The sequence below is a fragment of the Nannizzia gypsea genome, genomic scaffold, assembly GCF_000150975.2.
Source record: "Nannizzia gypsea CBS 118893 supercont1.12 genomic scaffold, whole genome shotgun sequence".
In the NCBI taxonomy this organism is placed as follows: Eukaryota; Fungi; Ascomycota; class Eurotiomycetes; order Onygenales; family Arthrodermataceae; genus Nannizzia; species Nannizzia gypsea.
Genome location: NW_003345190.1, coordinates 2,927 through 16,985, shown reverse-complemented (window position 1 = coordinate 16,985; position 14,059 = coordinate 2,927). Strand labels below are relative to the sequence as shown.

The following is a 14,059-nucleotide window of genomic DNA, read 5'->3' as shown; positions in this document are numbered from 1 at the left end:
TTCCCTTCTAGATATCTAGTAGGCTAGATAGTAGCCTTTTAGGTTAGAATATACCTTTCTAGGGCCTTTATAGACTATACTATCTCCTTAATATCCTATAATATCTTATTATATAGTATAGTGAGGCCTAATTAGATCTTTATTAAGGCGGCGTATTTACCTCTCTTATTTACTAAATAATAGTATCTATACTTAATAAGCTTAAATCTAGCTAGGAGGGTCTCTTTAGTTATCCTTTCTATCCCTTTTCTTCTATTAGGGGGAAGTTCCTGTAGGTGTAGAGTTTTTACTCTACCTCTACTACCCTCTTCTACTACTACTATGGGGTCAATTCCCGTGGTTTTTTCTAGTAGAGCTATAGATAAGGCTCTCCTCTTCCTTTCCTCCTCTTTTAATAGATGGTTTTAACGTAGGGGGTTCTTTTTTCCGTTTTTTCAATTTTGAATCTATGAAGTACTAAGTATATATAACTTTATACTCCTATACTATTTAGAAATAAAGAATCTTATAGGTACTCCTAGTTATTAAGTAGACTATATAAATATATATAATAGAGAGATAATACTACTAATATTATAAAATAAACTTCAATATAGTATAGAAAAGGGCTAGGAAATAGAAAACCTACTAAAAAAAGAACCCTCTATATACTACTTTAAGAAGATAGAGAGAGCTAAAAGCGCGACTTTATAAATATATACTAAATCTAATAGGGAACCCTTTTAAAAAGACTATAAATATTAGATAATACCCCCTATAAAGGGTAATAGAGAGTAAGTTAGAATATATCTTATACTATACCTCTATATTAACTACTTAGTAAGAGGTAATATAGTATATATTAATATCCTAGAACTATTCTAGGACTTCTTACTAAAAGTCTAGAAAAGTAACCTAGTTATAGAGTAAAAGAGGAAGGAACTATAAAGTTAAGGAGAAAGTAATACTAAAGGGGAAGAATAAATATTAGATAGAGATAGTCTTCTAAAATTTTTAGGTAAAGTATATATCCCTAATAGTAAACTACTAAAAGAGGAAATTATATAACTAAACTATAACGATCTATAAGGAGGCTACTTTATAATAAAAAGACCTATTAAAGCTATTAGTAGTAAGTACTTTTAGTAAGGACTCTCTACTAATATCTTAAACTATATATAAACCTATAATATTTACTAAAGGGTAAAATCTAGAAGGTATAAATAATATAGAAGTCTAGAAATAATTCCCTTACTCTCTGAATTATAAGAAATAGTAATAATAGACTTTATTATAGAACTACTACCTTTATTAGGGAGAGATATAATATATAATATAATCCTTATAATAGTAGATATACTAACTAAGTCCACGCTATATATTTTAAGTATAAAAAATATTAAAGAAGAAGAACTAGTAGAAGTCTACTATAAGAAAGTATTTAGTACCTATAGAGTACTATAAAATATAATTTTAAATAGAGAAGTATTATTTATAAATAAGTATTAGTTAACCCTCTATTACTACCTTAATATAAAATATTAGCTTTTTATAGCCTTCTACCCGCAAACTAATAAATAGATAAAAAGGTAGAACTAAATACTAGAATACTACTTAAGATATTTTATAAACTTCTAAAAGGATAATTAAGTCTATTAGCTACCTCTAGCGTAATATATATATAATACCTCGTACTATAGTAGTACGGGAGAAGTCCTATATATAGCCCTTATAGAGTATAAACTAAAACTAAAACTTAATATAAGTAGATCCTAAATATCTAAGAAAAAACGCTGATTTCCCCCCAAAAACCTTAGGAAAAAAATTTTTTCTGCTTGATTTTGATTTTCCTACCAAGCCTTTGCTTATATAAGCACCCCCTTTTTCCCTCTTTACTTTTGATTTTCCTTACCTAAGTATTTGATTTTCCCTTACCTAAGTATTCCTTATCTTATCTCTTATCTTATCTATTATCTAAAAAGCCCCTCCTTATATATTTCCTATCTACACCCCTAACCAATACAAATTAGTAGCTTAAGGGCTAATACCCAGTAGTTTAACTGAGGTACTAGGTCCCTACTAATAAGCTTACTTTAGAAAAGACCTAGTCTAATTTAAAGGGCTTATTTAAATATAGTTTCTCTAAGAAGATTCTAAATCTAAATAGACTGAGCTTCTGTAATACGTTTTATATAGATTTTAAACCCCTATTAGATTAACTAGAGGCCTCTATAATACTAGAAAGCTCTAGATAGAGCTAGAAGGTAGGGATCTCTACTAGAAGGCAAACCAAAGCAGTTATTTTAGAGTCTAATTCTCTACTTAAAAGAAAAGTGAACTAGTTTTCTACCACTACTAAAAAGGTAGTAGCTTTTTTACCTGGGATTTTTCTTAGAAAAAACAGGCCCTTACACCTTCTCAGTAAAAAGATATAGAAATATACTCTATTTAGTCTCTCCTAAGTTAGGCTAAGACCTTGAGGCAGGTTAAACTATCTAGAAATATCTCTATTAGTTTTAGAAGGATTTCCCTACAAAAAATCCACTAGTTTAGTAGTTCTCTTTAAAAACTACTACTAGAATATAGAATTCTAAAGAAAATAAGCTATATGCTTTATTCTAAAGAAGATATATCTAGTTTTACCTCTTAGCCCTCCCCCCTCGAAAAGTTACAGGTTACCTAGAAACCTAGAGTTTTAGGTTATCTAATAAAACCTACCCCCTAGTAAAAGACTAGAAGAGCCTAAATAGCTTCTCCTAAAGGAAAAGGGCGCCTTAGTTCCCCTATTTCCTTCTCTTTTGAGATAAAACTAAACCCGTTCTACCTCTTAGAGGCTCAAGATAGTGAGATAGAAATAGAGACTAATTCCGCTAGCTCTATAGCTACGCCTACCCCTATCCTATCTACTCCTATATAGTCTAAGGCTCTAAATAAAAGGAAACCCGAAACTAGCTCTAAAGCTATCTTTTCTAAAGGACTATTTAGTCTAGAAGAAACTACCTAAAAAGGAAGGAAGGAACAAAAAGCGAACTCTTTTCTCTCTCAAAAAGGAAAGGTAGATAATCTAAAGATTATTCTTAACCTACTGGAGCAGGAAATAAAAGAGGAAAAGAACCTAAAAGTCTTAAATATTCTAGAGGAATAAAAGAAACAGTTCCAACAGATACTAGCTTTTAGAGGAAAACAAGACCTCTCTCTTAAGACCCCCTTTCAGAAAATAGAGGAAAGGATTTAAGCCCTAGAGGAGAAAGGGCTAAACTTAAGCTAGAGACCCGTACCTACCTCTCTAGAAGAGGTACCCGCGAAACCTATCTCTACTCTAAAACCTAAAACTACCTACGCCTTAATTCTAAAAGGACAAAACTCTTAGGAAAAAGATTAAAAACAAAGGGCTAGCCCTCAACTAAAAAAGCAAGCTATAGAGCCTATCCCTACCTCTTAGAGAAAACTCTATATAGCAATCCCTAAAAGTTTAGAGTCTCTAGAAGGCTATAAAATTAGGAACTTAATTAATCAGGCTTTCTCTAAGGAAAAAGGTTCCGCTAGCCCAGTTCTAGTAGCGGTAGGGAAGATCTATAAAGGAGATAACCTCACCCTAACTACTATGCTTAATTTTTCCGCTACCTACCTCCTAGAGAATCAAACTATCTGGGAAAAGATAGTTAAATCCTATCTCCTAGCTCTAGGAGAGACTCTAGAAACTAAAAAAGATAAAAAATAGGCCCACCTAGTTCTATATAGAATTACCCTAGAATTCTTTAAAGGAGAAGGGGGTCTAAAGCTCCTAAAAGAGGAAATTGAGATCTTTAACCCTAATCTAAAAGATCTACTTCCTAAAGACCTAATCTGGCTATTTAGAAAGGAGGAGCTAGAAACTAGATCTAAAGGATTAGCTCTAATCTATCTAAAAGAAAAGATTACCCTAAGGCTTATTCTAGTAGTAGGTAGCTATAGAAAATTAGAAGAATATAAGCCTAGGGAAAAGGTCTTTAAATTTAGACTCTAATACTATTTCTACCAGAAATACGGCCACAGTTCTATAGATTATAAAGCTACTACCCCTAGCTACTATATCTATATAGAAAAACACAAAATTAAAGCCTATAATTATATAATCTACTACATTATAGGGAAAGAGTGTAAATATATAACCCTAAAATATATAAATTATAAGGAAAAATACTTAGCAAATAGTATAGAATGCCCCTTCTTTAGAAAGCCTACTATTACTAAAAAGAATCTAGAGAAACTAAAAGAAGTACTAGCTCCTAAAAAAGCCCTTATCTTTAAAGGTGTAGGATTCTATCTAAGCCTCCTTAATAGTAGAATCAAAACTTACCTTTTTATAAAATAATATGGCTAGAAAGGATATATCTATATAGACCTACTTAGATATAGCCTTTAATTAAAAAATCGATCTAGTTCTATTTTAGGAACTCTAGGTTAGTATAGATGATTAATATACTATAGCTTACCTATCCTACTTCTCCTTTTTACCTTAGACTAGAGAAGTTAGACCTAGAGTAGCAATATTTACTAGAAAAAAGTCTAGATATTAGGTAAATCTTAGACTAGATATTATAGATAGCCCTAATCTTCTTATTATAGATATAATAGACTCTAAAGAAAAATTAGAGCCTATTCAGGTAATAAATATCTATAATAAGCTATCTCTAAAAGAAGGCTTAGAAGGAAGAATAATAGAAAGAGAACTTCTAAAAATTCTACCTAAAATGAATACTATACTAGCTAGAGACCTAAACGCCCACTACCCTAGGTAGAACTCTAAGAGATTAACCTCTCTAAGAGTAGATTCGCTAGTAGAATAGCTAAATAAATACTAGTTTAAGATAATTAATAAGGAAGACCGTGTAACCTACTTAAAATCTATATAGAACCCTTCTATTATAAATCTTATCTACTTTTCCTTACCTTTTTTAAAGAGGCCCTATAACTAGTAGATAGAGGACTCTTTAGAATTAGGCTTAGACTACGAGGTTATCTACTTTAATATAGAAATAGACTCTACTAGTCTAATAAAGAATTCTATTTTATTAAATATCTATAATTTAATTAAGGTAGACTAAAAATAGGTTCTAGAGATACTTAGCTAAAACCTTAGTAAAGAGGAGTTTAAAATAGTCCTAGAAGAAGAGAACTCTATAGAAACTCTAGAAGAAGAGGCTAGCCGTTTAGAAAGCCTTATTTCTATTTCCCTAGAATAAATTCTAAAAAAGTAGACCTCTAAGTACTTAAAGCCGTGGTAGATACCTAGGCTAAAAGAGCTTAGAAAAGAGATAAAAAAGGATAGCTCTAGATATAAGTAAGGCCTCCTAAGCTTCGAATAATTTAAAGAAACTAGAAACTACTACTTCTAGGAGGTAAAGAATACTAAATAAGCCTACTAGAATACCTTTCTAGAAGAAGCTAAAGGAAAAGAAATCTTTAAAGCGTTTAATTATACTAAAAAGAGGTACCTAGAAAAGCTCCCTATTCTTACCTATAATAAGGAAGGTAAAGAATTTAAAGCTATCTCTTTTTAGGAAAAATGCGAAGCCTTTATAGAAGTTCTTTTTAAAAAGCTACCTCTATCTTAGGAAATAGACTATTAGGACTACTAAGAAAAAGAGTGGGAATAGCTCGAATTAACTAGAATAGAAGTTAAAAAGGTAATCTTTACTAGCTCCCCTAAAAAGGTAGTAGGCCTAGATAAGATATCTTTTCTAATAATCTAGAAAATCTATCTAACTATAGAGGATAGGCTCTTTAACCTCTATAGAGCTCTTTTTATTAAAGGGTACTACCCTCTTAAGTAGAAATAGGTAATAGGAATTATCCTTCCTAAACCAAATAGGAACTATACTATTCCTAAATCCTATAGGGTTATCTCTCTCCTTAGCTACTTAGGTAAGGTACTAGAGAAGGTCCTAGCTACTAGACTAGAATACCTTGCCTTTAAAAGCTAAAGACTACTCTACTTCGACTAGCTAGGAGGCAGAAAGTAGTTCTTAGCTATAGACACGGCTATAAGTCTAATTTATAATATCTAACTAGCTAAGAAATAAGGCTTAACTACTTTAGCTCTATTTATTAATATTAAGGGAGCTTTCGACTATGTATCTCTAAATTAACTAATTAGAGTCTACTAGAGATTAGGACTACCTAAGTCTCTAGTTAGGTAGGTAGCCTCTTTTATAACTAAAAGGTCCATTTAACTAGCTTTTAATAAGAAAATCTAAGAAACTAGAGATATAGAAATAGGGATTCTATAGGGATCCCCTATTTCCCCTATTCTCTTTATAATTTATATTAAAGAGCTTTTTAATAGCTATAAAGATCTAGAGGATATTAGACTATCTAGCTACGCCGACAATATAGGATTAGTTACCTCTTCTAAGATAAAGGAATAAAACTCTAGAAAGTTTAAAAGAGCTCTAGAAGTTATCTTAAAGAGGTAGGAAGAACTCCTAATTTAAATAGATATAGATAAAACCGAACTTATCTACTTCTCTAGGAAAATAGATAAAGATTAGGATAAAATATTTATTAATATAGAAGATTAAATACTACCTATAAAGCCTAAAAAGGTTATTAGATAGTTAGGGGTATACTTTAATAATAACCTAACCTTTAAGAATTATGTGGAAAATAGGCTACAGGTAGCTAAAAGGATTCTTAATTAAATAGCTAGACTATCTAATATAGAGAGAGGCTTATCCTTTTAAGTAGTTAGGCAGCCCTATATAGCCTATATAGTATCTATAGCGGACTATAGGGTCCCTATTTAGTAGAAAGGCTAAAAAGACCTTTAAAAAAAGGATAGTCTCCTTTAGAATAAAGCTCTAAGGAAGATTTTAGGTACTTTTAAGACTTCACCTACCTATAAAATAGAAATAGAGGCCTCTATACCTCCTATAAGGGTTAGACTAGATAGAATCTATAGAATATATACCTTTAGGATTATATCTCTCTAGATCGATTACCCTATTAGAGCTAGAGTCTCTAAAAGTTTCCTACTAGAAAGAGATTTAGGAATAGATTTAGATTAGAATAAATTCTACGAATAGTTAAATCTTAACTATCTAGAAGGAAAGAAAGGAAAGAAGGAGGTATCTTAGTTATTTAGAATTATCTCTCTACTAGCCCCTTTCCTAGGTAGCTTAAAGATTAAAGCCCCTAGTAGATACTAAATATTTCTATAGGAGGAAGACCTCGAAAATCTAATAGAGATTAGAATTTTACCTCTACCTAAAGAGGAAGTAAAAAAGGAGTACCTAGAACTTCTTAAAGATATTCTAAAAAGCCTAGAGAATCTAATTTACTATTCTGATAGATCTAGATTAGAAAAAGGAACTATAGGAGCTAGAATTTTTGAATATATAACCTCTTAATATTAAGCCTAGAATCTAGGAACTGAATTAGAAGTCTTTAATACAGAACTCTTTGCTATTAAAAGGGCTTTTCTAAAAGTCTTAAGAAGCTTAGAATCTACTACCCTAGGTAGCTAGAACTCGCTCTTCTCCTACTCCCTAACTAGAAAGAAGCTCTGGGTCTTTGTAGATAGCCAAGTAGTAATATAAAGACTTTAGAAATTAGCTTTAGAGGGGGGAGAAAGATATATCTTCTCTATAAAGAAAATAGTAGAGAAAATAAGGAAAAAAGGAGTCTTCTTTATAGTCTCTTAGGTCCCCGCGCATATAGATATACTAGGGAATAAAAAAGTAGATTAAGTAGTAAAACTAGAAGTAAGCCTAAATACTACCTCTATTCTAAAATATATATCTCTAGCGAACTTAAAGAGGCGTATAAAAGAAATAGCTCTAGAAGAGTAGAACTAATATCTTCTAGAAAAAAGGGAACTATTATTAGGAAGGGAATATTTTAAGTTTGAAACCTCTCCTAAATAGTTAGCTTCTAAGGATCTTTAGCTAAAGAAGTACTAGGTAACTAGGAACCAACTTAAACTAGGATATAGATACTTTAGATCCTATTTTAGAAGGCTACCTAATTACAACTCCTATAACTGCCCTAGGTATACTAATATAAAGGAAACCCTATAATACCTTCTATTAGAATACCCTATCTATAAGGAGATTCGGGATACTTTAAAGAAGGCCTATGCCTTAGAAAGTAATAACTAGAATATAATAGCTATATTTTAGACTAAAAAAGGTCGGAAATAGCTCCTAGACTTCCTAAGAAAAATAGAAATTACTACTAGGAGCTAGATCCAAAATATCTAGAACCTAGAATAATACGTCTATAAAATCCTCCAAGAGCGGCTAGTTCTACTAGTGCCGCCTACTACCTACTACGCGCGGTAGGCTGGCCGAGTCGCGCACCGCCTACTATATGCGGCCTCTAAGACTCTAACTAACTCTGCCGCCAAAGTACTATTTGGGTGCTCCTGGCGGCTACTCTTGTATACTATACTATGTGCCGTTTATACCGTTACCAAGATTCCAATTCGCGCTATACCTAAAAATTAGAGCCTAAGGAGGCTAAAGTCTTGATTTTAACTACCTATTTATATAGGACTCCTTATAGTCTTAGACTGCATAGGAGTATAATGAAAAATAATAATAATAATAATCCTAAATATCTTAATTAACTAATACTATAGAATAGGTAAAAATACTAGATAAAATTAGACTTGAGCTTATCTTATAGCTAGAAAAGATAAAAGAGATATAAAAGAAGTACTATAATATAAAGTATAGCCTAAAAGAGTATAGGGTAGGAGACTAAGTATTACTTAATACTAAGAATATATACTTAATTTAGCTAGTTAAAAAGCTAGACTATATTTTTATTAGATCTTTTAAAGTACTATTTATATAGGGTAAATAAGTATATAAACTATAATTAACCCCCACGTATAGATTAATATACCCCGTTTTCCACGTCTCTCTACTTAAACTATACTACTAAAGAGAAGAGATAGAACCTCCTCTAGATTTAGTATTAGTAGAGGGAGAAGAGGAATAGATTATTAAATAAATACTAAAATAGTAAAAATATTAAATAAAAATAGAATACCTAATTCGATAGGAAGAATAGGGACTAGAAAGTAATAGCTAGGAACTAGAGTAGAATATTATAGAGATAGAAGCCCTTAAAAAATTCTTATAGTAAGAAGTAGAGAGGGAGCTTAGAGGAGCTACTAAAAGACAAAGAGGAGATACTAAGGGGAGATAATTAAAAATTAAAAGTTTTTATTATTATTATTAGAACACAAAATATTCTATTAACAGACCCCCCTACGTTAAAACTACCTATTAAAAGAGGAAGAGAGGAAGAGGAGAGCCTTGTCTATAGCTCTACTAGGAAAAACCGTGGATTTTGACCCCATAGTGGTAGTAGAAGAGGGTAGTAGAGGTAGAGTAAAAACTCTATATCTATAGGAACTTCCCCCTAATAGAAGAGAAGGGATAGAAAAGATAACTAAAGAGACCCTTCTAGCTAGATTTGAGCTTATTAAGTATAGATACTATTATTTAGTAAATAAGAGAGGTGAATATACTACCTTAGTAAAGATTTAGTTAGATCTTACTATACTATATAATACTATAGGACGCTAAGGAGACTATAAAGTTTATAAAGGTTTTAGAAAAGTATATCTTAGTCTAAAAAGCTACTACCTAGCCTACTAGATACCTAGAAGGCTTTAAAACTATAGCCTAGGTAGTAATTAGAGAGAAATATTAGGTAATATATAGAGGAGACCCCTATAAAGCTATATAGAACCTTAATAAAGCTAAGAAGAAGCTTATTAAGGAGGAAAAGAGAGTAACCTTCTATAGAGATCTATATAAGCTAGGAGATAAGTTTAGGGGTATCTAAAAGCTTGCGAAATAAGGCAAAGAGAGAAGCTTTAAGCCCCCTAAACCTTCTAAGATCCTACCCTTAGAGGGATAATTTAGGGACTATAAAATAATAGTAGATACTCTAAGAACTAGATTCTATCTAGTAAGTAATTAGGTAAGTGATAGCTAGTAGGCTAACTATACCTAGACTTCCGTATAGGCGGGTCAAAACCTTGGGTGAATAGGTTTGGGTGGTTGAATGGGTCAATTTGGGCGGTTTTTAAGAGCCTATCTTGGTCCCTGGGTGGGTTTAGAGATACCCTTTTACCCACCCAAGCACCCAATGGGTAACCATTGGGTCTCTTAGCATTTCTTAGTAATTATATAATCTACTAGTAAATTGGGGTCTAGTAATATTTTTCATATATTTTTAGCTAATTTATTTAATTTATTAGAGAGATTTTAAAAATAGAGTCAAGTATTATCTCTATAATGAGTCTTTCTTTTAAAAAGGTTCTAATAAATTAAATAAATTAGGTAAAAATACTAGGCTTGGCGCTTTTTATAAATAACTAGTAAGCCTACCTAACTACGCTAGTAGATTACTAATCAGGGCTTGGCATTATATTTAAACTTTAGGTTTGAATAGGTACCCATTGGGTGGTTCGGATTTTTCACCTTTGGGTATTGGGTGGTTTTAAAGAGGCCTGGATAGTTATAGCTACTTAGCGGTTAAAAACCATTAAGGGTAAATAACCGCCCAATCCGCCTATACGGAAGTCTAACTATACCCCTATAGACCTCTTTAATATTAAGGGGGCTACCTATAGCCTAAAAGTAGAGGATCTGCCTAGAATAACGCTAGAGGAGGTCTAATTAGCCCTAAGGAGAGCTAAACTCTAGAAAGCCTTAGATATAGATAGAATTCTACTTAGCTTCCTACTTATAATAGGTAAGCCCCTCACTACTATATTAAGGTCTCTTACCTAAGCTATCTGAGTCTAGAAATACTACTCTATAGCCTTTAAAGAGGCCTATATAGTAATTTTTAGGAAACTAGATAGGGAGGACTATACTAAAGCTAAGGCCTAGAGGTCTATAGCCCTACTAAATATACTTAGAAAGGTTATAGAATTAGTAACTATAGAGTACCTTAGAACTCTAATAGAGAAATATAAGATACTACTAGAGAAGTAATTAAGTACTAGATAAGGTAGATCTACTAAAATAGCTCTAGACTAGCTAGTAAACTAGATTAGAGTAGTCTAGAATACTAAATTTAGAGTTACTATATTACTCTCTATAGATATCTTAGGGGCCTTTAATAGAGTAAATAAAGATAGGCTCCTCTATATATTAAGATAGAAAGAGATACTAAGGGTACTTATTAGATAGGTATACTCCTTTATAGATAGTAGGAAGACTATACTCCTCTTTAATAGTAAGGACTTAAACTATATAGAGGTAGAGCTAAATATTCTATAGAGCTTATCTATCTTGCTACTACTATACCTCTTCTATAGTACTAAACTTCTAGAGATCTATAATAAGGAGAAGATAGCCTTAGCTATAGATTTTATAGATAATACTAATATACTTATTTAGAGACCTTTAATATAGAGGAATTACTAGAGACTTATAATACTATATTTAAAATACCTTAGTTAGACTAGAAGGTATAGAGCGACCTTTACTTTAGAAAAGTATACTCTTATCTACTTAACTAAGAAGTCTAAGATATTTAATACTAAGATAAGCCTCTAACTACCCGAGGGCTAAGTTATTACTCTAAGTCTAGCTATAAGAGTACTAGGCCTTATCCTTAACTAAAAGCTTACTTAGGATAAGTACCTTAAAGTAGTTACTAAAAAGATAAGGATATAGTATCTTATACTAACTAGGCTTACTAAATTAATCTAGGGTCTTCTAATACTTAAGGCTAGAAAGGTATACCTAATAATTATTAGACTAGCCCTTACCTATACTATAGTAGTATAGTACTAACTAGATTTAACTAAGAGGCCTATATAAAAGGGAATTACCTATAGACTTATAGAAGTATAGAATAAATACCTTAGGACTATACTAGGAGCCTATAAGGCTACTCTAGTAAGCCTCTTAGAGAGTAAATCCTATATACTACCCTTAGACCTCTATATAATAAGTAGAATAGCCACATATCTATAATAGGTAAGGGGTTCTAATACTAGAGACCTTATCTAGTACTATTATAATAGAGTTAGAAACTTAATTCTTATTAGAAGAAGAAAACTAAGAGGAGGTATTTAGTACCCGAGACTATTCTTGTAGGCTAAAACTCTACTAATTAGCTAGGAGGACTCCTAGTATTTACTACTATCCTCTATTTAAACCTCTACACGCCCTATATGAACTTAATAACCTCTAGAAATTTTAGAATACTAGAAGCTTCGTAGGGATAAAGAGGTTAAGGGGCTTAGTAATAGTATCTATAGATAGCCCCTAACTAGAATAGTACTATAGATATAATAGGGTCTATAAAAGGCGTAAACTACTATCCTTACCTAAGTAAAATTAGGAAAGATAGATCTAGTCTTCTTCCTTAACTTTATAAGGGTGCTCGGCGCTAACTCCCTAATATACTTCTATAGAAGAGTATAGGAGAAATCTAAGTATATTATAGTCTTCTATAAGAATAGAGAAGATAGGGACCTCCTAATACTAAATAGAAGCCTAGATTACGAAACCCTACTTATAATAGATAAAGGGGTAAAAAGGCTAACTAAGTAGTAGCTAAGGCAAGGTATTCTAGAATAGTTTACCTTAGCTAACTCTCTTATCAGTAATAGTATCTAGGCTCTCTAGATATAAGGGTTAAGGAAGGGTTAGAAGCAAAGAGAAAGGTGTAAATAATCTAGTAAATTAGTTAGATAATTCCCGTATAGTTAACTAAGTAGCTAAACGGAGTATAGAAATTTATTATTATTATTATAGTAAGTAGCTATAACTAGTATAGAATACTATAGGAAAAGAAAAAAATTAAAATAAGAAAAAAGAAAAATCTATTTATAAAAAGTAGGAGTATAAGACAGAAGCTATAATATAAAAAACTCTACCCTTAGTTATTAAAATTACTCTACTTCTTATTATTCTTACTATTAGTAAACTCGACCTTAAGGGCCTCCTTATACCTATAAATCTATATCTTTAATACCTCGTAAGCTTTGGAATTATTAGAGCTAGTTAGCCTATTATATAGACTAAAACCTAGAGAAGAACTAATAATAATAGAACTAGTAATCTATATTTCTAATAGAAATACGGAGTAATAATAAATAGAAATAATAACCCCTACTAACTTCTAGAAATAGTTTAAAGACTAGTAATAATAATACTTATAGAGAGAATTAAGCTCTATAGTAGCTCCCTTACTATTTAGTCTTATATATTTCTTCGCTACCCTATATATATTCTAAATAGTATAAGCTATTAATAGTATAGATTCCCCTAGATAAGACTTCGCGGTAGCCTTAATATAGATAAGTAGTAAATAGTAAATAAAGTAAAAGGGGGTAAACTTTCTAAATATTAGTAATATTATCCCTAAAGCTTTACGCAGAAATTAGGAATAACTTATTAAAATATACTCCTTATATATAGTAGTATAATAGATATAGGAATAATACCTAGAGGGTATATAGTAGTATTTATAATCCCTATAATAGGGAAGGTAGTAAGTATATAGGATATAACTTTTATTATATTAAAATTTATAACTATTAGAAATAGAGGAAGGAAAGAAATACTTATAGTATAGAGGTAGAGATCTCTATATTATTAATAGAAATTAACTCTACTATCTTAAAAAAGAAAAAATTAGGCGCGTAGGTATAGTAACTAAGAAAACTAAAAAAATTAGAGGGGGAGATAGAGGCGCGATAATATAGCTAGTAAGAAGAAGAAGAAGAAGATAAAGATATAGTAAGTATATATAGGAGCTAGTAAGAGAAAAGAAGAAGAAGAAGATTAGTAGTAGTAGTAAATAGTAAAAAAATTATAATAGTATAGGAGTAGAGATAAAAAAATTATTTTAGCTAAGGAAGAAAAGAAGAAGAAGAAGTTTAAAAAGAAAAAAAATTAAAGCTTTTATATCTAGTGTAGACTAGTAATTTACTATAAGAAAGGAAGATTTTAACTATAACTTACTATAGAAGTAAAATTTTACTAATTACTTATTTCTATTCTTTATTACCGCGCTTTACTTTTAATATTTATTTCTAATACTTTACTCTATT

At 31.1% G+C, this 14,059-nt stretch overlaps 2 protein-coding genes across 2 annotated transcripts; both read left to right on the top strand.

Moving 5' to 3' along the window:
- Positions 1-3,583: 3,583 nt before the first annotated feature.
- MGYG_09214 (hypothetical protein) lies at positions 3,584-7,370 on the top strand (the record flags this gene model as incomplete). The annotated part of the gene is made up of 5 exons (XM_003168978.1): positions 3,584-3,640; positions 3,701-3,919; positions 6,813-6,899; positions 7,047-7,088; positions 7,182-7,370. 5 exons carry the CDS (start codon positions 3,584-3,586, stop codon positions 7,368-7,370), a joined length of 594 nt encoding a protein of 197 aa, XP_003169026.1.
- A 4,335-nt stretch (positions 7,371-11,705) lies between these two features.
- MGYG_09213 (hypothetical protein) lies at positions 11,706-12,673 on the top strand (the record flags this gene model as incomplete). The annotated part of the gene is made up of 7 exons (XM_003168977.1): positions 11,706-11,732; positions 11,850-11,894; positions 12,009-12,066; positions 12,132-12,216; positions 12,288-12,310; positions 12,416-12,436; positions 12,621-12,673. Coding segments are annotated over 7 exons (312 nt in total), but the record flags the coding sequence as incomplete, so codon positions are not given.
- Between the last annotated feature and the right edge of the window lie 1,386 nt (positions 12,674-14,059).